This window comes from Lycorma delicatula, chromosome 12 (assembly GCF_047948215.1).
Source record: "Lycorma delicatula isolate Av1 chromosome 12, ASM4794821v1, whole genome shotgun sequence".
Taxonomy (NCBI): Eukaryota; Metazoa; Arthropoda; class Insecta; order Hemiptera; family Fulgoridae; genus Lycorma; species Lycorma delicatula.
The window spans coordinates 66,249,087-66,271,773 of record NC_134466.1 but is presented as its reverse complement, the minus strand read 5'-3'; the positions used below and the strand labels follow the sequence as shown (position 1 = coordinate 66,271,773).

Genomic DNA, 22,687 nt, shown 5'->3' with positions numbered 1-22,687 from the left:
TCTATATATATATTTATTTATTTATTTACATGCATGTATTTATTTATAACTTTCAAAACTTTAAATTACAGTTGATACGTTTCCATTTCCTCCAACAGAGGTCACCGTCAAATTTTTTCACTTTCATAATGCAATAACACAACAGTGTTTTCTTATTAAGTTTCTCTTGTTTTTCATTTAGCGATTTATTCAATTGTTATTTTGCATTTTCATGAATTTACATATTTATTTTTAATTGATATCAATATAATAATGATACTTTTCCACTAATTGGGTGCCACTCTAATTCTGTGGAATAATTAAATTGATGGTTTTGTATTTAATAATTATGACGTAAATAACTAGCAATATTTTCTTACATTAAGAGAAAAGTTCAAAAATAATACTACAAATTATTATAATAGATAATTTTAATGATTTATAACTTTTGTTTTTGTTTAGTATATTAATTACCATATGACGATATGGTAATGTGTGTGTATAATGTTTTTTAATTTGTTATAGGTTTATATTACTGAATATTTAAAACATGAATTAGTTTTTATTAAAGTGCTATTTATGTTGGAGATTGTGAATTTATGCAGTGAATCAATTTTTCTAAATTAAAGTTGAGATAGAACGGTGATAGATATTTATATAATATGGATACATCACGTAGAAAAGCACCTGACAATCCTAAAGAAAAAGCATCAAGCATTTCTTCATTTATTTTTTTGTAAGTATTTTTTGTCAAAAGTTGTCTAGCTTACAGTTAGTTATACATAAGATACATATCCATAATTTTAGACAACATAATATTGAAATATGGGAGGAAAATGATATAAAATGTATAAAATTATGTATAATATTAAAAAATTGTGTTTATAATTATGAAATTAAATTATAGAAAATAAAAATATAATAATATATTACAAAAATATAAGATTGAAATACTGAAAAAAAACCAACTAAATTTAAAGACTAGATAACCTAACATACACAAACTAACAATACAAAATTGATTCAAAACAGATTTTAATGGATGAAAGGAGATCAAGATTTTTTTATTACCACTTTTGAGTAAAGCTATAAAAAAAATTCTCCAATGTGGAGAACTCTTTAAGATTTTGGGGGTTGGCACCCCCACGACCCTAGTTTCTGCAGCTTTTCTTCCCACACACACAGAATTGCAGAATACTTTACACTATACACATACTCTACACTAAGATGCAACTGCTGCTTGACTATGCACCACATCTTTGTGGACTGCATATGTTATGCAGCCTTACATCACAAATTCAAATTACCGAGAAACATGCATCGGATCCTAGGAAATAATAACTGGGTGTTTTTTTACTTCTAAGTAACAATATACTTCATAAAACTTAATGTTAAACAACCATAAATTTGGAATTTATTTTGTTATCCGTATTGTATATTTTATTCCAACTTTCTTTTTTTATTTCTTCTATTATTTTAGTTGTAATCTTATTACTATCTTAGTTTTAACCTTATTTTCCCAGAAGGGGCTTTATTGTTGTTATTTTTTTGACTGGGGCGATGATAACATGAAAGCGTTTTTCGTCCAAAAAAAAAAAAAAAATTGTATGATTGCAAAAATGCAAAATTTGTTTTTGGAGGAAATAAAATTTAATTGCAGTGTTCATTTAAATTATGGAATAGAAAATTATTGGTTAAATAATGAGTTGTTTTTATTCTGAGAATAAAAAAGTCTTCATCTCCTGAGTGGTTGCAGGCAGAGAAGGATCCATTCTGAAATGAGTACCGAAACTATCCTTTGGAATATATATATGGTTATATTTGTAGACAATAGTGCACAATGTGTAGTTTCTCCATGGACAAATTTTCCTTTTACTCTTAACTGCTTGGTTTCTTTAACAGTGTTTCTCATTGGTATTCTTCTATATCTTCTATAGGTGTGGGTTAGGCCCATGAATGGTTTGGATTGAGGCTGTGAAATCTGTGTAACCAGTTCTTGGTGTGATCTAAATGTACTGGTATATGTTTTATTGTTTCCCATCTGGTGACTGTATAAAAATAAGACTAACGTTAACATGAAGTATCTATTAGTTAAAGCTGAATCTTATAATCCCTTTTAAAATACAAATACAATAACACAGTGATGCTATTTAACTAATTAAAAGGTCTAAAATTACAATGTACAGGAAAGTCTGATAATTAATTTTTTTATTTTTATTATTCTGCTTTTTTTGCCAAATTTTACATTAATAATAAAAGATTTATAGATTTGGTGTCCTCCTGCTGTTAAAATATTGCAAGTTGCTTAAATAGAGTTAAGCAGCAATAGTAAACAAGACTAGCAAGAATAGATATAAGCGATAATAGTTGCTTTCAATTAATTAAAACTAAAATAAATATGAAAATCTTGGTTACAGAAGCATGTCAAAACTGAAAATAAGTGCTTCACAGTATTTTGTTGTGTATATTATTATAATACATTATTTACAGTTGAGTATTTTATTTTTACAGATGGACTTATAAAATACTTAGAGATGGTTATCATAAAGCATTTGATTTTGAAGATATTTGCTGTCCAATGAAAGATGATTATTCAAGTGTACTTGGTAATAGACTAGAAAGGTAAGTTAACATAAATTACTCTAGTCAACAAAAAAAAAGAAGTTTTTTTTGTATATCTGGAATCATACATGGTGACTAACTAACTTTGGGGTGCTGAATTTAAAACTGTTATCAGAAATTGTGTAATATATCATGTTTTTTAAACACGTACAATTTATTTACAAATAAGTGTATAATCACCTTGAAATCAATATTTAAAAATATTATTATTTTTGTGTATTCATTTAAAATTTGGTTAAATCAACTAAATTTTTATTTATTCAATCACAGATAAATTGACATACATTAAAACAATTTTAAAATAACAGTCTGTAATAGTATCATTGTCTAAGTCAGTGTGATTTTACCTCTTTCAATTAATGATAAATGCTTTACATTTTTCTTCACTAGCCAAAACGTTCTGCCATAATGGCCAGTTCTTTACTTGATAATGACGTTTTTGGTCACACAACTATCCCAAAGACAAAGAAAACAACAATATTTCATAAGCGCACCTTGTAAACTAAGAAGTAATGTAACAACTTTCAGATCACTGAAAACTTGCCACATATGCTCTTTGTATTTTATTGCTTCTAATATTGATGCCATAGTTTCATACGTTTCTTTCATGTTTACTGCATGATTTAATCTAATCATGCAATAAAACGGCTTACATTTTTACCTTCATGCTAACCTTAGAAAAGTCAATAAAAAGATGTCATTCTTCAGGAATATGTTGAATTCCAAGCTCTTTTATTAGGCATTACAAATGCAAAATGAATCTTTCATAGTAAAATAAGTTGAAAGAGTTTTATTTCATTTTCTAAATTTAGTAACTTTTGTTTTTTCTGCTAAAAGATTCCACTGTTGCAGTCTAGACCCCAGAAGTTCAGCTTCCTGTTTTGATAGTTTTTAAATTGCAAACTAAATCATTAAGTTCATATGGTTGAATTAAATAAGTTGATTTCTCATCAAATATAGAAAGAAATTCTTCAACATCCTCTGGATCATCTGTTTCGTTTTCAGATTGTTCTTCTAGCAATGTTGGATTAGATGGTGGTGGAGATACAAGTAACTCCTCTCCATGTGGTACTGACTTTAGAGCTGATGAAACATTTGCACATTTTATGAACTTTCTACTTTTGAATGAAAATTCAAATATATTTGCCATAAAAAGTAGCAGTCGATTAGTGGTCCTTAGGTTCATGCCAAACCATTGGTACAGCAAATGACATGGCTCGTCGTTTCTCCTTCAACCATTGATTTAGAATTACTGAGCATGATATGCAAAATAACATCAGGCTCCCAGATTTTATCTTGATCCCTGAGTGCACAATCAAAATAAAATTTATAAACTGTTTTTATCAATTCAGAAATAGTCTTTCTTTGAGATTTAGGGATAAATTTACCACAGACATAACAAAAATTGTCTGAATGATTTGAACAGCCGGAAACTTTTGCAGAAGCCTTGTTGTAGCAAATAAAAATGAGAAAATTCACTTTTGTGTAATAAAGAATCGATGAAAATTTAGCAAGATACTAATTACTCTGTGAAATACAACACACAGTATAGACAAGTGAAGCTAGACAGTAAGATTTTAAGCTCTATAGTAGGTAACAGCAGATGTCTGTTTGTGTCTACTTCTCATGATGCAGTGTATATATTTATTTTTTTTTCTTTATTAAGGATGTATGCATATTATTTAAAAGGAAAATATAAAAACAATTCTTAATTGTAACCAGTAGTTGATCAAAATGAGTTTATTATTAAAAAAAAAGATAAATTTACGATTTACGTAAAACCTTTACATGGTAACACAATTTCTATTGCATATTTGAAATCAGCACCCAAATTACAATGAGAAAAGTTGTGTAACAAGTTAGATACAAATTTTGTGTTGATTAGTGTTGTTATTTGACATAAATTCATACATTTTTTGTGAATTACTGGCGGACAAAAATTTGACTGATTTTTTGTGAATTAATTTTTGCATAAATAAATCATTTTTTGGTTACTTTATGTACAAGAATGTATCTCATTATTCGTTGACTAGAACACAGCCCTGTTTTTATAGTTTATTAGGCCTGTAGATTATGTTGGCAGACTGATGTAACCGCAACACTTAACCACTGATCTCTATATAACTGGGTAGATATCCCATGAATTGGAAATGGTAAATTTTGAAGCATAAACTAGCACCATTAAAGTGGTAGAACTAAATAAAATGAAACAGCACATGTGCACAAGTAAGTGTAAGAGTAGGGATAAAACATGTTTTAAGCTGATGCAGTAGAAGTGTTCTAATTTTGTATTTTGAACACTGATCTCTGTATAACTATATATCTGATCTCTACATAAACTTTTTTCTAACTGTCTGTAGATTTTTGCTTGTTTTGTGAAAATGATTGTTCTTTTGGTTATCTTTTATTATTTATTTATTTTTTTTTTTCTCCTACTCCCCTGGGTCGGACATACAATGAAGTAAACCTCAGCCCAGGGGAGTGTCCTTTGAACTCTTAGGAGCTTCCCCATCTACTGGCAGTAGGTCCAGCATGGCAGGTTGGCTCCTCGGTTGGATCCTTTATATGCTTGCCTCCAATCCCCAGGGAGGGGTAACCAGGTCCGACTACGTCGTTCCTGGGCCCCTCCCAGAGACCAGGACTCGGTTTTTTCGTATGCCTGCCTCTAACCACCAGGGAGGGGAACCAGCTCGACTATGTCGTTTCCAGAACCCTACCTGGTGGCTGAGACTAGTCTGTATTTTATCCCCACCTATTCTCCCATGGAGTCCCAGCTGTTCATTGGAACCAGCACATCTAAGCATACTGGCCCTCGCAACTGGGGCTATCCACTCGTCCCTAAACTAGAATCACTTTCTCCTAGCCTCCATGCCTTTGGTACTCAACACTTCCATCGCAAATGAATCCACCAGCCTCCAATTCTCTGATGAAGCCAGCATGTATGGTACATGGAGGCCAGGTGTCAAGCCAGCCACACCAGCCCTAGCTCTCTGATCTACCCATTCAGTATATCGAAAAAAAGTGTGTTCAGCTGTGTCTTCAGCATGGAAATACATGCAACTGGGAGACTCACATCTCCCAATGTGGTGCAAGAACGATTCAAGTTCGCTACGGCCCATGAACATTTGAGTTAGGCAAACATTTTTTTCATCATGTGTTCTCTCATACCACAAACCTAAGGTTGGGGATCAGCCATGTAGTCTATTCTGATGTTGCACTGGTTCTCCACTTGTTAACCCAGTTATTACGAGTGATTTGCTTCGCCTCTGTTTAGACCATGCTGAGAGACTTAATAGTCTTTTCCGCGGTCTCACAACAATCCTTAATATGGTCACTGAATCTGAACCCTTTGTCTAGTGTAACTCCCAGATACCTCACTTTATCTCTCAACTGCAACTGTGTCATACCCAATCTGAGTTCTATAGGTCTAATTCTCCTTCTACCGGTTAACATGATGTATTCACATTTGTTCAGGGAGAGCTCAAGTCTGTGGTCTATCATCCATGAATTAATCACTACCTAAGCAGCATTCCTTCGTTCTTGAAGATCAACTTCTGTCTTGCCTCTGATGAGGACTGCTAAATTGTCTGCGTAAGCCAGTGTTTTGGTGCCCTTCAGTAACTGGATGCTAAGCACATCATCATATACTATAAACCATAGTAACAGGCTCAACGATTAGTAACATAGTAACGATTCCCTTGGTATACTGCCAACACACCCCTACTGTAAAATACTGCACTCAACATATGATTTGCATGTCAAGGTTAATGGTCCAGATCAGAGGTCAAGATCATGGCCAATGCCATCAAAAATAGAAATTGCTCAGAACTGGTCATTTGTATCTCATCCTTCTGTATAACTAATGAGTATTGAAAAAGAAGACGTGTAGGGATTAATAAGAAAAATTAAAAAAAAATGTGAACTAATTAGCGTTTCATTATTTTTATTTCAACATTCTTTGCAGGCAATGGAAAACCAATTTAGAAAAAGCAAGGAAGAAAAACAAAACACCATCACTTTTATCAACAATATTGATAACATTTTCCAGAGAAGTCATATGGCTTGCCTTTTTACATGGTTTTGCTGAAATTATTCTTCAGTAAGTGATATTTTACAGTTTTTATTTGTTGTTTTTTAGGTTCTGTGGATATATAATTATAACTTATTGTTTGTTATTCATTCTACTTCCTTAATGTTGATTGCAACAGAATTTCCAAGACTATATACAAAAAAATATGAAAAATCTGTTCAGTCATTTTTAAATGATGACTTGAATTTATAAGGTGAAAAGAAAATTCATAGTCACACAACCAAAAACTAATATGAAACATAATATTGTTCTTGGATTTGTTACAGGATTTACTTTAATTTTGCTGTGTTGCCTTTGACTATACATTTATTATGTGTGAACACAGTGAGCATCTATTGTAGAACATTAACTGATAAGTCAGTAATTTTCCTCTTTATACAGTACCAAATAAATTCCTTACATATGGACTAAATTTTGAGAAATGGATGTAGCTAATTATAAATGTTACTGGTCAATCTTACATTATGGCACACAATTCATAGTCATTAATAATTATAATTAGGTTTGTTAATTAATAATTACCTAATAATTTAACTGTTAATAAATAATAATTAAGTTTTTTAACTATTAATTATAATTAATATAACAATTAGTAATATAAAATCTAAACAGTGCATTTAATCATGAAAGTTCTGTCCTGAAACAGAATTTAAGCAGTAAATTTCAGTTTTTAAAAAATACTATCCCTCAAAAAATTAATAATATATTTATTAACTAAGTATTACCAAAATTACAAACATGCTTTGAAACCTTTTGAATGCAAGATTTATCCAGAAAGTAAATTACATTGTTACATATAAAAAAAAATATTTATTTTAAAATTCATGTTATCAAATTTTGTGAATTTTAAACTGTTTTTCTACTTAGTATCGATCATTATTAAGGCAGTTTTATTGGAGTATAGCACAAAACTTTGTGTACCATTATCAAAGAAATCAGTAGTGAATCTCAACCTACAAGAAATCAACATGTTGGATCTACTGTTCTAGATGACTTTTCATACTCTTTTTCAGTATTTCATAATAAACAGCAGATCTTGTTCTTGAAACTCAGGGGCTGAATCTCACCAAAAGAATATAATACATGTCTAGGACAGGTATTCTGAAGTAAGAAGTTCATTTGTACCTAAATACTACTTTGAGTATGTTGTCATTTACTGGTAGGATTGAGGAAAAATAGATTACATGATGGGTAAAAAAGTTTACTTACATATTTAATCTATTTACTTTGTTGAAGATGTAAAAGCTGTGGGGAAAAAATATTTTGATTCTGAAGTGTGGTTTGATATTGTAACTAGCTTGAGACGGTGAGAATTGTACTGTTAGACTTTAATTTATAATGAAGATGGATGAAGTTTATAAAAAAGTGAAGGCAAGACTATGGGAAGAAAAGGGAAGGAAAACATATCTATTTGGTGACAACATTGTTGTGGAGGATAAAAGTTAAAAGAAAGGTCAGAGAATATTTGGTAATAGGAATAAAAGGATTGTAACATATAATATGAAAGTAAGGAATGAAAAGAACAAGATATTGTTAGTAATTAGAAAAGAAAGTGAATCAAGAGGAAAGCTGAAACTACAATACAAAGTTCTTCAAGGGGTGAAAGGTTTTACCTATTTAGATAGTGAAGTGGCTGAGGATGGAACAAGAATACAGAGTGCAAGCAATTTTTATCACTAAGGAGAAAGGAAGTAAAATGTAAGAAGTAGTAAGGAGTAATGAAGGGCTATGGAAATGAAAAAGGTCTTGTACAAAATGTACACATGCTCGTACTTCACACCAATTTTGACTTATACAGAATAGAGGCATGCGTTAAAAAGAACAGGAGGTAAACAAACTACAAGTAATACACATGAAATTTTCTTAGAAGTTAGAGAGACAAGACATAAAGGAGTAGTATAAGTAGTATAAATATAAGATATCCTGCTAGTACAGAAAACATGTTGTACTGGGTAGGGAGTGCAGACTCAGATGGTTTGGACATGTTAAGAGAATGTGAAAGAAAAATAACAACATTGAAAATTTAAAATTGGTAAGTAAATGGGAAAGAACAAAGAAAAGGTGACTAAATAAGGTAAAAATAAAAATAAAATAAGGTGAAAAATGCTATCTAGGAGAAATGGTGGGGGGATAAAACAAGAAGGAGGTCTAATATCCATTGGTCAACAAAGCATTGATAATGGAAAGCAGAAAGTAATGGAGTAACAAAGTAATTTCTGTTTTCACAAATATAAAGTTTTATGTTTGTTTTTAAGTAATTCTTTCAGTGCTATGATTTTTCTTTTGGTATTTGATAGTTGTCACTTTTAGTTCTTTACAAGCAAATTACGCGTAGTTTTGTTTGTACCTCTTAGTTTATGGTCAGTTTTAAGGTGAACATAACCAATGATTTTTTGTTGCTGACATTTTACATAATGTGAAAGTATTTGATTTCCTCAGAGAATTCAAATATAATTCATGGTATTATGTAATATATCTCTTATGAAAATAATATAAAATATTTCTCAGTGTAATATGTAAATTTATTTTATTTTTCTCTTGTTAGAATGAAAACTTTGCAATCAGTGGCAGTTCGTAGCTAAAATTAGTGGGGTGCTGCTCCAGAAAATATTTTTCTGGGCCTTTTCAAGGCCATGGTTAGTTTTCTGTAAAATAAACGAACCAAAAAAATGAATCAAATAGAATAGCTGGAAGCTGGATAATAATCTAATTCTAGACTTTATCAGATTCAAGAATATGTACATATTAAAATATGATACATATAAAACCATATTCGGTTTAATTGAATAAATAATAAAATGTCAGTACAGATAATATTTTTTAGTATTATTAGATAACTTAATAAAATGTCTGTTTAAAATCACTATAGTCCAAACGTGGTGCTTAATTCAAATTTCTACATACACAGAAACAAATACATGATTAGTTTTTACTCATTACCTTCTCTTTCACCCTTCCAGCATGTTTTTGGACAGATTTGGCAGTCAAAGAGCCCTTGCTTTCTGCCATCTTCTGATCTGTACTGAAAAAACAACTAAACCGGTTTCATATTCCTTCCACTGACAAAACTAGAAAAGAAAACGAACAAAGAACATTCCATACATACATGGAATAAAAAAAAAACTACCTTCCACCAGCATGCCAGGGTCGACACTGTAGGAACGACAGTGCTCTCTCTCCCTAGCAGTCTCACGTGCAGCTTCCAACATGTGCATGCGCACAACAGCCAAATACCATGCCGGTGAAACTGTGAAGCACACAGTTCCATACAAAGAGTTTTGTATCTTTTTCATAAACTGATGGATGGCTACTGACATTAAGCTTAAGAATTATTTATTGTACAAGTATAAAGAAAGAATTAAAGAAATAAGGACTCATTATATTAAATTTTGTCAATAATCTAGTGGTAGTAGGGAGTGCTGCTGATCCACAGTGCCTATACACGAGCCGTCACTGTCCTTCCATGTATTTCACAAATACGTAAATGAATTTTACAAAACTGCGTATTAATAATGAAAAATATTTATATATCTCTAATTTCATAATTTGTAGGTCATTTGTTTACGAATAAATAGAATATATCTAATTCTTAGTGATAATTGTAAATGTACCTAAACTTTTAAGGCTTACTAATTAATACAGTATGGAAGTGAAAGTGACTACTGTTGAGGTGCACAAAACGTATGATCAAGCGGAACTTGAAACACTTGTGGAACAAGTGTAATACCTTTAGTATAATTGTATATTAATATTTTTATGGTTTGGTTATCATACAGAGGGAGTTGGATTAATGAACTGTTGAAGCCGCTGATTAATCTGAGGTTATTTGTTACATCACAGTGTAAAAATTTAATAATATTTGGTGCAGTTTACTTTTGGATGAGTAACTGTATATAATTGGTATACAATTTCACCTCAAATATCTGATGCCACTTCAAATAAAGTGCAGACTTATTTTATCTTATTTTGTGTTTATTATTGTTTCAGATTATCCCGTTCGTATTTTCTTGCTGTATTATTAAGTTATTTTAAAGAAAATTCAATAACTTCTGTTGAAGAAGCATATTTTGCTGTATTTGGAATAATATGTTCTACAACACTCTACTCGATACTTACTCACCATTATATGGCATCTTCTTTAAGAACTGGAATGAAAGTTCGTGTAGCTTGTGTATCATTAGTTTATAGAAAGGTATGTAGTTTTTAGTTTTATTATGTAATTTAATTTTATGTATTGAGTGTAGATTTGTGGTTATTTAGTTAAATTTTTAATTTTTTTATTGGGCAATCTTAATTGTGTTAGTTCATTCTCGTTTCAATAAAAAAAAAAATTGAAATTTGGTAAGATTAGATATAAACAAGTACCTGAGTATTTGGTGTGGGTGCTGGTTTGTTGTATGGCGCCCAGTAGTCGAGGAGTTAGGGAAGTTGGTGGCTGAAAGTGTGGTCACCAAGATGCTCGAGTCAGAGGCGGCATGGAATACCGTAGCTGCCACGGTGTAGGTCATTGTTAGCGGTAGAAAGGCAGATGAGGGTGAGTAGAGGTTCTTTGATCCCTGTTCATCCCTCTGCATGTGTTTGGTTGAGGACCTTATGGACTCTTCTATATGAATTGATGGAATCAGTCTTAACGTATTGTCATTTGATTATGCATATTTAAGAAAACGGGTTGTATTTTATAGGTGTCACTGTAATTTGTGTTGTGGTGCTAACGTGTCAGGTAGCTAGTTATATTAGTTTTTTGTTAGCTAGTTATATTAGTTTTTTTCCTCTTCTTTGAGTGTCATGTTTAAGTGCAAATGGTGTAATTATTTGCCATTGTGTGACCAAAAATTATTTGGGGTAGCCATTTTTGCAGAGGTGCACCTATTTTTGCACCTCTTGCAGGATGAGGACTGAGTTATGCTTAGAAAGCAGGTCCAGACTCCACCTACTACAATTGCAAAAAAAAGTACCTGAATATGGTGTTAAAACTAGGGACAGTAAATACTATGTCATTTTAAAAAACTGGTTTCTTTTCACTTCAAACAAAAATGTAGCCATAAAAGAAACATTACTTCAGCACAGGTTCATTAGTGAGAAATAGTAAACTTGATCCAAAATTGTCTGCTGTGGACTTAAATCAAGAATTAGCAACCTGTGGAACAGATTTACATGTTACAGCTGTTAGACGCTGACTTTTTGCAACTGAATGAAAAGCTCATCTGCCAGCTAAAAAGCAACTTTTAACACCAGGAATATAAAAAAAAGCCTCTTGTGGGCTAAATAACATACTAACTGGATCAAAGAAAACTGGAAAGATGTTATTTTTCATATTTTTTGTGTTCAAGGGTTCCATATGTTAGAAAAGCATCCAGATGAAAATACATCACTAGCTCTTATTCAACAATCAGTTAAACATTCCCAGAAAATTGTTTTGTGGTTGTTTCACATTTTTTGAAGTCCGTTCATTACTTCCAGTAGTAGATGGTATGTTGAAAAGTGATGGATATATCAAGATTTTGAAGGAAAGGGTTGTGACACAACTTCATTACAAATTTCTACACGGCAACAGAGTGTTCCAACAAAATTTGGCACCATGCAGTACTGCGAAAAATGGAAAAATTTTTTGAAGATAAATATTTAAGTGCTCCTGTGGCCAGGTAACTCTCCAGACTTAAACCAAATTGAAAATCTTTGGGCAATAGTCAAAAAACATTTCTCAACAATGAATTTCAACACAAAAATCGACCTCATTAAAGCAATGGTGTCATGATGAAGAAGTAAAAAGAAAAGAATATAGTATACTGGTTAAATCATGTTTGTGAAATGATTAAGATAAAGGTCATATTAATTAATAGATATCAACAAATTGTAGAGGCATGATTTTTCTTCTAAATAAAGTTACTTTTTATTATATAACATCTGTATTCATATTCATATACGTACTGTATATTTATCTTTATCATTTTTGTTCTTAATATAAATTCACCTCATTTCTTTACCTCTAGTGGTTAATTGCTTTATTTGTTCTGCAAGACTGTTATCCCAGAGTAACTAATTTTCCACTCTTGTGGGTTATTCTATTTTTAGTATATTTGTCATCAAATGTTTAAGATACGAATGTATATTCTGATTATATGGAGTCCTTTAAAAATTGTTAAATATTGACAAAACAAAACTGCATTTTGTCCATATTCCTTATTGAGCACGATCTTTACTATTATATAAAGAGGAAGGTCTTTATTTTGTTCGGGATAAACAAAAAAACTACCCGATCAATCGCATCCAAATTTTTATCCATGTTTCTTTAGTATAACTGAGAAGGTTTATAGATATATTTCATCTCGAAAAAACTAAAAAAAAAAACGCGTTAAAAAGATAATGCTTCACTGCCTCCATACGTAGTATCTTAACTCTCCACTAGGCGGCGGATATGTTGCGCTAAATTCAGTCTATTTAATCACGAGAGCGTAAGCTGCCGATAATTTTTAATTATTAAATATCACACAATTTTAATTCGTTTTTTTATATAAAAATAGTAGTTAGGTAAATGCAGTTGTATTCGATTGATATGTGCCGTAGCAATGTCCATCAGAATTCTGCCACGCATTTCTGTCCTTGACGATCCCCAGGCCGTCGACAAGTCATTATAATCACCAACAAAAAGTTCTGGTGGAAAAATGTGTAGATCCCTGGAAATATTAACTAGTATTTCCTTGCTAATCTCGATATTCATGCTGGGCGAGAGGTAGCACGAAAAGAAGTACACTCCGCCCACTATCGCCCTCACATAACCACTGCCCCTATGAACAAGCATAGGAAAGGACGCACCCAACCATAATGCCTCCCCACCATCTTCAGACACAATCCACTCCGCTCAAAGGCGAGGAATGTACGGCTCAGAGACAATTGCTATGTTCGCACCCATCTCTGAGATGTGGACGGTAAGTAAGTCCTGTGCCAATCCAGAATGATTCATGTTAAGTTGAATAACTCTCATTATTGTGTCAGGAACTGCCCGGTCCTCCCCCGGCTCGTCTTATCGTTTTCCTTAACGTGCGCAGTGCTGTTATATTTTTTCGTCACTTTAGGGCATGTAGTTCCACCAGTTTGGTGCCCTCTAGACCGCATGCTAAACACTTAGGGGTCAACCTACAATCAACTGCACGATGTCCTTCCCCGCCACAGTTGAAGCAGGGGCCCGCTCGATTCTCGCCCCTGCAATTTCTGTCGAGGTGCTCCGTCTCCAGACAACGGAAGCATCGTTGCAGGGGATCAACAAGATCCACCCTGCAGGATACCATACCAAACCGTATCCTGGCCTTCCGTTCTATGGGAGCAGCACATGGCACCGGAAGGTGACGTATTACCACTCCTGTCTATCCATAGCCCGGTATGATATGATTTTCAGGTCGCCTGACAACTCTTGCCCAGAGTTTATACGGTAGACGTAATCTGTCTGCTGTATAATCAGACAGATTACCGTGTGATCTCCTCAGGAAGTATATCCTGCTCCAAGTCTCTTATACGAAGAGCAACGGTCCTAGTTTACTTGAGGACCTACCTTCCTTAATTGCCTTGGAAATAGCCTGTCTGAAGGTTCCAGAGGTATCTTTTTATATTTTATCCCCATCCTTCCTAACGGATAAGATTTCAGTAGCTGCAGGGACCACCATCTCCGACGTGACTGTCTTAAGCAGGTTCGCATATGTCTAGCCTGTATTAATCATAATAGTCTCCGTCTAATGCGTCTACGTGCCGGCTCATCACCACTCCATAAAGGAGGGAGCCTACCTTCCGGTGCGATGAGATGATACCTGCGCCCAGTCCTCCTCCCCTCGCACTCCAATATTTTGCGCACATAAATGGTCATGTCTTGACCATACAGTTGCATCTGCACTGGTCCTATGTTACCACCACTGTTAACTTGTACTTTCTCAAATGTGTCAACTAACGCCGGGCCAAGTCAGCATCGTCATCAGAGTCCAGGTATACCACGTGGAATCTGTTAGCGATCGGTCGGTCATCACTTCCACCATCGCCAATCAGTCGAGCCTCAACTGTTGCCGATATAACAGTCCCTGCCTTTATGCCGGCAGCTAGAGTCTGCAGTACCTTACCATCCTTCTTGGACTGCATATCAACCACTGTCATCGTATTAATGGCTCCCACACTTCTGTCTGGTATTCCAACTTGTGTATTACGAAATACATTCGGCCAGTTCTTTTTTATCAGTTAATAATTCCTGATACTCCAAAGCAAAATAATAAACCAAAAACCCGAACAAAACAAAATACAAACGCAGAGCAAAAAAATCACTTCTACTCACTATGAAATCCTTCATTTTCACTCTTCATCCCAACAGACTTACCATTTCAATTCAAGAGACTACAATTTCCAATAAAACTTTCGTTTGCTATAATAATCTATAAAGAGCAAGGTCAGATATTCAAACACACTGGTATTGATTTATGGTCAGACTGTTTTTCTCATGGACAGTTATATGTTGGACTTTCCAGAACTGGTAATTCGGAAAGTCAAGACATTTTGCTACCAGAAAATCAAAATGCCACAAAAAAATCATACATCCGAAAGTTCTGTTAACTTAATACTGTTAGAAACTGGGTTGGCTACGTTACAATCTCGGGAGAAGCCGAGATGGGACATGCTGTATATATATATATATATATAGTTTGCACTGACATGAAGTAGGTTTGAGGGGAAAAAATAATAAAGAGAATAGTATTCTAATTGTCTTGCATTTGATCTATATTCAGGTTATTTAGAACAGATAAGTTGGAAAATTAAATGTTATATACAGAGTGGAGCAGAAACAATTAGACGATTTTAAACTTGAAAATGAACTCTTTAATTGCAAACAGAATACTAGATTCACCATTGTAAAGCACAAGGACATGCATTTATTTTTCAACTCACGTTTTGAAGATAGCATCATGCAAGTGTCTTCAATTAGTGGTAAGGCACGTCATCCGGTGTTGTCCATGACTCTTCTCAGCTGATCCACTGGAATTGCATGGATTTCTGCTCGGATGAAATCTTTTAGTTCCTGTACAGTGTGAGGTCGGTTGGCGTAAACCTTCTCTTTTAAATGACTCCATAAGAAAAATTGCATGCTGATAAATCAGGCGAGTGGGGAGGCCATGCAACATCTCCAAAACAAGAGATGACATGTTGGGGGAACATTTCTCTGATGACTACCATGGAATTTTGTGCTGTGTAGTTGGTAGACCATCCTGTTAGAACCACAATAGGTGTGTGTTGACATGACACCGGTGAAGTTTATTAAGGAGAAATGTTTGCAACAACACCACACATCGATCTGTTGTGACTGTAACAGATTGACCATTAGCATTCTCAAAAAAGTACGGCCCAATTGCTCCAAATGCATTAACACCACAACATTCTGTAACATTTTCACTGTGCAATGACTTCTCATGAAACATGTGTGCATTCTCTGCAGCCCAATATTTAAAGTTCTGCTTTTTAACATATTCGTTTAGATGTAAATGTGCTTCACTGGACATTACCAAGTGATCCTGCAATTGTAGTGTTTCTTTGATTAGGTGCAGCATTTGCCTACAAAAGTCGTTCCGATAATTCAAATCACATGAATGGAGTTGTTGCACTATTTGTATTTTATAGGGATTAAATTAAACCCTCTCATGTAAGATACATCCAACGGTTCTGTGGGTTAAATGATGATGAAAGCAGAATGGTAAGGACTATTCTGAAACACTTCTACCACTCCGTACATTTTCTGGGATTCGCACAGTTCAAGGGGGACAAGGCTGCTTATTGTTGATGCAATAAACCTGAATTTTCTGATGAATTTAATATTTTATGGCGTGCAGGAACCTTTCCATTCCTTCCAATGTCAAAATGTCGTTGAAAAACTCATTGTGTTACAGTTGTACTGCGCAACCAATACTACGTCATTTTAAACTACTTTATTTAACTATATGTGTTTCCTGTCACCATCTACACAGATAGCTTGGTGTGACTTTTACATCGTCTAATTGCTTCTGGTCTACCCAGTATAACTTGAAACTGGTGTGTTAAATAGAATTGAACAGATTATCTATGATTAATCAATTATTTTTTTATCTTCTCAGTGTTTAAAAATTGGAAGAACAGCGCTTGGAGATGTTTCTTCAGGTCAAATTGTAAATCTCATATCAAATGACGTATCAAGATTTGAATTTGTGGCAATAACAATTAATTATTTGTGGTCAGCACCATTACTCACATGCATAGTTGCTGTTATATTGTATAGAGAAATTAGTTGGGCTGGACTTGCAGGAATTTTGGTTGTTGTACTTGTTGTTCCAATGCTCTGTAAGTACCATTTTTTGTGATACCCATAGAGAATGAGATTAATTTTGTTAATTTTTCTATAAATGTGTATATTTTAAATTCTATTAAATTAAAACCACGTAGCACAGAATACCGAGGTGAGATAGATCTATTTTACCTTAATTTTACTATGAAAGTGATTTCGTGTGATCCCACATCATCTGTAATAATTGAAATAATTTAGTTACTGCATAGTAAATATTAAAAGTAAAAATACTGAAATAATGAAAATAGCTCACTTAATTTATTATTTAGTTATATTAATAATTTATTATTAGAGTGTTGCTATCTGTTGCAGTTTTCATAAGATCCTTCTTCCTCAAACACTATCTGATGGTTTTTCAAACTGAAATTTTGTTTGTATTTATATATTTAATTTTTTTGTTACTTTTATTAATTTCTAATATTTGTAAATAATAATATCTCTAAGATATGTCTTATCTCAATGTTCCATACTAGATGGTTTATGTTAATAGAATTTAGTATATATATTATAATAATATTTATTTACTGTGTGTTTAAATATTGAATCAGGTGATACTAGTAATACAAATTTAAAATAATATTGGTAAAAATAACATAGTCTATTAAAAGAAAATAAACTCTGCCAAAGAATTTCAATTTTATAATAAGGTTATCAAATTCAATTTCAGTTGTTGTTCCGATAACAACTGGATCAGAGAAACTGAAGGACTTGGAAGAATTGAAAATAATTCAAGAAAACATCAAAAATCGTTCAACACTGAGAAATAAATTACAAAATATCACAGGTTTTCAGGTAAAACAGAAGCAACAGAAGAAGGATCCTTAGCAGAAGAAAGAAAAGAAAAACACCAGGAAATGATGAAGGAGATGTGGAAGAAAACTGGAAAAGTGAATTAATTGAAATTCACTTCAATGACTATGACGTACTTCAAAATGCCGTGAAAGGTTGGCTAGGTACTCAGGCGGCTGAATTTTATGAAGAAGGTATTTGCAAATTTGTGAAACGCTATGACGAATGCTTGGATTTAAATGGCGACTATGTTGAAAGATAGTTAAAAGTTTTCGTTTTAAGTTGTGTATAATATAATCAAATCTACGCCGGTTTTTTTATTTATATCCTTTTTTTTAACTACTTGAGAGCAACCGGTAACCGCCTAGAAGACGTTACTTCAGTCGGTTCCAAGTAACGTGGCTGAAGACTAGGCCCCCCCCCCCATAGTACAGTTTGAAGCTGATCTCTCGACGGGGTCCTTTTTGGATCATTGAGACAAGACGACATCCCTCCCGGTTGCCATGGTGATTCTCCCCGAGAGGGCTACCCTTCCCTTCTCGTTAACCTAGTCTGGGTCCGGGTTTGAACCCCACGCATACCCCCTTGAATCGCGCGCCCACCTTACAAACCTCGAGGGTCCTCAATACGTCATCGGAACGTCCTGATCCAGCCATCTGCTGAACTCGAACGCCCTCAGCAAAGAGGCTGCCTCCCTGGCTCTGCACGTGTCCATGATTCGATCCCCTGGCGACAAAATCTTTTTCGCCAATTCCCCCCGAATTTTTTTTTGTTTTATTTATACCCAGACAGAGGTTACTTTCCGAACCGCCCTCGTAAATGCTTTGAATTTTTTTCTGGTTTATTTTCAAATTTAATTTTATTATATGGTAAAACCTCTTGTTTATTAATACATATTTAAAAAAACTAGATTAACGATATAGCATTGTTATTGCTGTTGAACCGTTTTTGTATGGACCACTTTCATTATATTGATAGAAATAATGGTAATGCATGAAGAATAATGATCAGCATAAAACTGTGGAAATTATAATTCAGCTTACAGCGTTTTGAGAGGAAATATAATTTCAAAATAAAAATATTCACAATGTTAAATCTTGTATAGATCTATGTTTTTATGCCTATATATTAACTTTATTTTTATTCACTGTTTATAGCCTTTACGGGAAAATTATCTTCAAGATACCGTCTTCAAGCAGCTTTAAGAACCGATGAAAGGATCCGTTTAACAGATGAAGTTGTTAAGGGAATACAAGTTATAAAAATGTATGCATGGGAAAAACCATTTTCAAAAATAGTTATAGCTGCACGAAAGTAAGTTTTTAAAATGTATTTTTTGTCTGTATTTTACACCAAATAAGAAAAGATTATCTATCATTTTGAATATCTTTTTATTAAAAATTTAAAAGTTTCCAAAAAAATTATAATATCTAAAATACCGTAACAAGTATTCATTAACCGGATTAAAATGATAAATAAAGTCACATTAATTGAATTATTATTTTCAAAATGGAAAAAACAATCTGTCTGAAAAGTTTTTTTGTCTATTTATACATTCTACAATTTTAATCTTAAAAATTTCAAAAAATGTAATATTATTAATGAAAAAATTTCATATAAACATAAGTCTGGAAACTCTTTGTTTTCAAGTTACGGCTAACGAAAAATTTCGCTCAGATTTCAGCTCTTCTAATAAAAAGAAGCCCTATTGTAATTTTTAGGACCCAAATTATGGAGTAAAGTTGGTGGTTATTTAGGTAATTTGAGCTGAGAAATAGGATAAAACAGGTCCCAGAATTATAACCCCAGTAATTTTTAAAATATTCCATGTAAAACAAAATTCGGTGTTAAAAAACAAATTTTTTTTTTTTTAGGTTTGTAATACAATAGCTTTGTTAAATGACTAATAAATGCAGAAGATTTAGTAACGAGGATTATAAAGAATTTAATTCTGAGAAAATTAATGTAAATACAACCAACAAGTTGGAACCAACAAGTAAATAGAAACTTTTAAAAATCGGTTTTTTATTGAAGTAAAACAGATGAAAAATGTATATTTAAATTGTATATGTTTGAATATTTTCAATTAAACAATTACTGTCGTAATCATCATGTTAAAAAATTTAGTTTATCAATCATATTTTTATTCCTGTGTCTTTGATCTCTTATATAAAAGAGAACTGATTCACTGACTCGTAATCAACGTACAACCATAACTATTATAGGTAGAGACTTGAAATTTTCAGGGTACCTTCGTATCTTTAAGTAGGCGTAGAAAGGATTTTGCGAAATTTTGATTTTAAGGGTTTCAAATCGATAAAAACTAAATTTCGTATTAACAGCCCTATCTGTTGGACGTAAAAGCAACATACGCTATACTAAATATTTTACGATTCCATTGCAATGTTTCCGATATGTGTGTCCGCTATAGACTAAAAAACTACTGGACCGATTTACGCGCGGGGAAGAAGGGAGAAAGGCAAAAATCGGAAAAGGGAAGTAGGGAAAAAACGAAAAAGGTAAAAGGGAAGAAGGGGAAAATGGAAAAAAGAAAAACGGTAAAAAGAAATGGAAAGGGAAAAGAGAAAAAAGACAAAAGGAAAGAGGAAGGGGGAAAGGGAAATGAGGGAAGAGGAGGGGATTAAATAAATTTAATTAATATTAAATTACATTTAAAATAAATAAATAATTAAATTAAAATGGAATTAAAAAATTAGAATATGTAAAGCAAATAATTGAAGATGTCATAAAAAAAAAATTGGTTGAGATTAAAAGGTTGAAGTAATAACGTAGGTAAAGCATGGAAATAAAGTAATTCATTACATCTGTCAAATAAGTAATATTAATACATCGAGTGCGCGCGCAGAGCGACAGAATGAGTGTGTGAGTGATTCAGAAGAATGCCGTTAAATTTTACAGCTGTATTTTTCTGTTTAAAATAATGAAAAAAGTTTATTACAAACATGTCTCCGGAAAAGGTTTTATTTTAAAATTAGAAATAATAATGAATTTTACCATGATTTCTGCTAAGCGGCAAAATGAACCTATACCGAAATTCATTGAAAACCAATTGGAATCGAAAACCGGGGAAGAAGGAAGAAAGGGAAAAATCGGAAAAGGTAAATAGGGAAAAATCGAAAAAGGTAAAAGGGTAAAAAAGAGAAGAATGGGAAAACGGAAAAAAGAAAAAAAACGGAAAACGGGGAAAAGGAAATGGAAATGACAAAAAAAGAGGAAGAGGAAAAGGGAAATGGGAAAGGGAAGTAAGGAAAATAAAAACGAGAGAAGGAAAGGGAAACGGGAGAAAACGGCAAGGGAGAGCAAAGCGAGCCATGACCCTGTGATCGTGACGGGAAGTGCAAGCAAGTTATCATGTTATCATAGAGCACGGGTGAAGCCGCGATGGGGATACTAGATTAGGGATTGTAATTAATTTTTTGTTTATCTTAAATTGTTTATATTAAAAAAAAAAAACATTGCGAATGAAGCTACATCTATATTGCGGGGGAAGTCGCGGCGGGGTACGCTAGTTTAATATAAAGTTTTGATATGTTTTCTACACTTCAACATATATTTGTTTTCAAATATACTTCAAAGTATATTTGTTTTCTTTAAGTGAACAAGATTAAATTTTTGTTCATTGCATATGAATAAAAATATAACTGTTTCTTAGAGTTTTTCTTTTAACAATTTTTACTTTCCCGTCTAGCACTATTGCACAGCTGTCTGTAACTTTAGAAGGGAAAGTATTGTAATGGATACAATTTGGGCATATGCGGTTTTCATCCAATCTTGATCTTTTGACACCTAAGGAACCCAAAAAAACTCAAAAACCGAACTACTCGACCCATTTTGACCAATCTTGGACACATTACTTTTATATATGGGGCATTGATGCCGTTAAAGTTTCAACTTAAAAGGTCGGTGGTGATGTTGTAGAACAAGTTCACTCTCAGTATCTCGAGACTTTACCTAATTAAGATCTTATTTTTCTTAGGCACATTTGCTAACAGTTAAAAAATAGTTTATCGAACATGGCACCGTTTTTATAATAACTATTATATATAACTTAAAAAAACCAGCTTACCAAATTCCATTTTAATTTTCTGAAATGCTTTCAGCTATTCTGCCATCTTTAACAGGAAAATATTTATGATTAAAATCATAAAACTATTATAATTGTTATGATAGTTCATAACAATTGAGAAAATATTACAATATGGAAGTAGTGACTTAGACTTTAACTTTTGACGAAAATAAAATGACGATCAGTTGTTTTATATATATATAATTCAATTATGGTAGTTTTATAATTTTAATTATAACTATATTCCTATTGAAGATGGCATAATAGCCGAAAGCGCTCGGGGAAATTAAACTGGAATTTGGTAAGCTACTTTTTCTTTTTTAAAAAATTATATGTAAAGTTAAAAAGTAATAATATTTGCAAAATAATTTTTTTGAAAAATCGCACCCCCATCTTAAAAAATGATCTAAATAAATTAGTGGCCAAGTGCCTCATTAGTACCCCCTCTCACTACAAGGAGCACTAGTGTAGCACTGATGTACAGCTGTTGTAGTCATTTGCTATGTTGTGACGTCACAAGTTAGCGGTAAAATTGAATAAATGAATAATATCTAAAGTGTAAAAGAAGTATTTCAAGTAGCTGATAGTACCACCACACCCACACGAATGAAATATGGTATGCGTGCGCGCTTTAGTTAGAATCAATAAATGAGAAAAAATATTATATATAAATAGAATGATAAATATTTTAAATTAAATTGTGGGTGTAAGCTGTGCATCAGAAAAAACGCCAAGTGATAGATAGTCCTACAACTGTGTTATCAGCTTTCTTTTTTAT

General features: G+C 32.8%; 1 protein-coding gene across 2 annotated transcripts in view; it reads left to right on the top strand.

Annotated features, from left to right (window-relative positions):
- LOC142332913 (ATP-binding cassette subfamily C member 4-like) overlaps positions 1-22,687 on the top strand; it is a 120,771-nt gene that overhangs the window by 17,004 nt on the left and 81,080 nt on the right. For both annotated transcript variants that reach the window (XM_075379615.1, XM_075379616.1), the window contains exons 2-7: positions 505-715; positions 2,491-2,601; positions 6,566-6,700; positions 10,679-10,883; positions 16,807-17,029; positions 18,980-19,136. In XM_075379615.1, coding sequence (XP_075235730.1) covers positions 642-715; positions 2,491-2,601; positions 6,566-6,700; positions 10,679-10,883; positions 16,807-17,029; positions 18,980-19,136 — 905 coding nt within the window. In that variant the 5' untranslated portion in view covers positions 505-641. The remainder of the gene's footprint in view (positions 1-504; positions 716-2,490; positions 2,602-6,565; positions 6,701-10,678; positions 10,884-16,806; positions 17,030-18,979; positions 19,137-22,687) is intronic.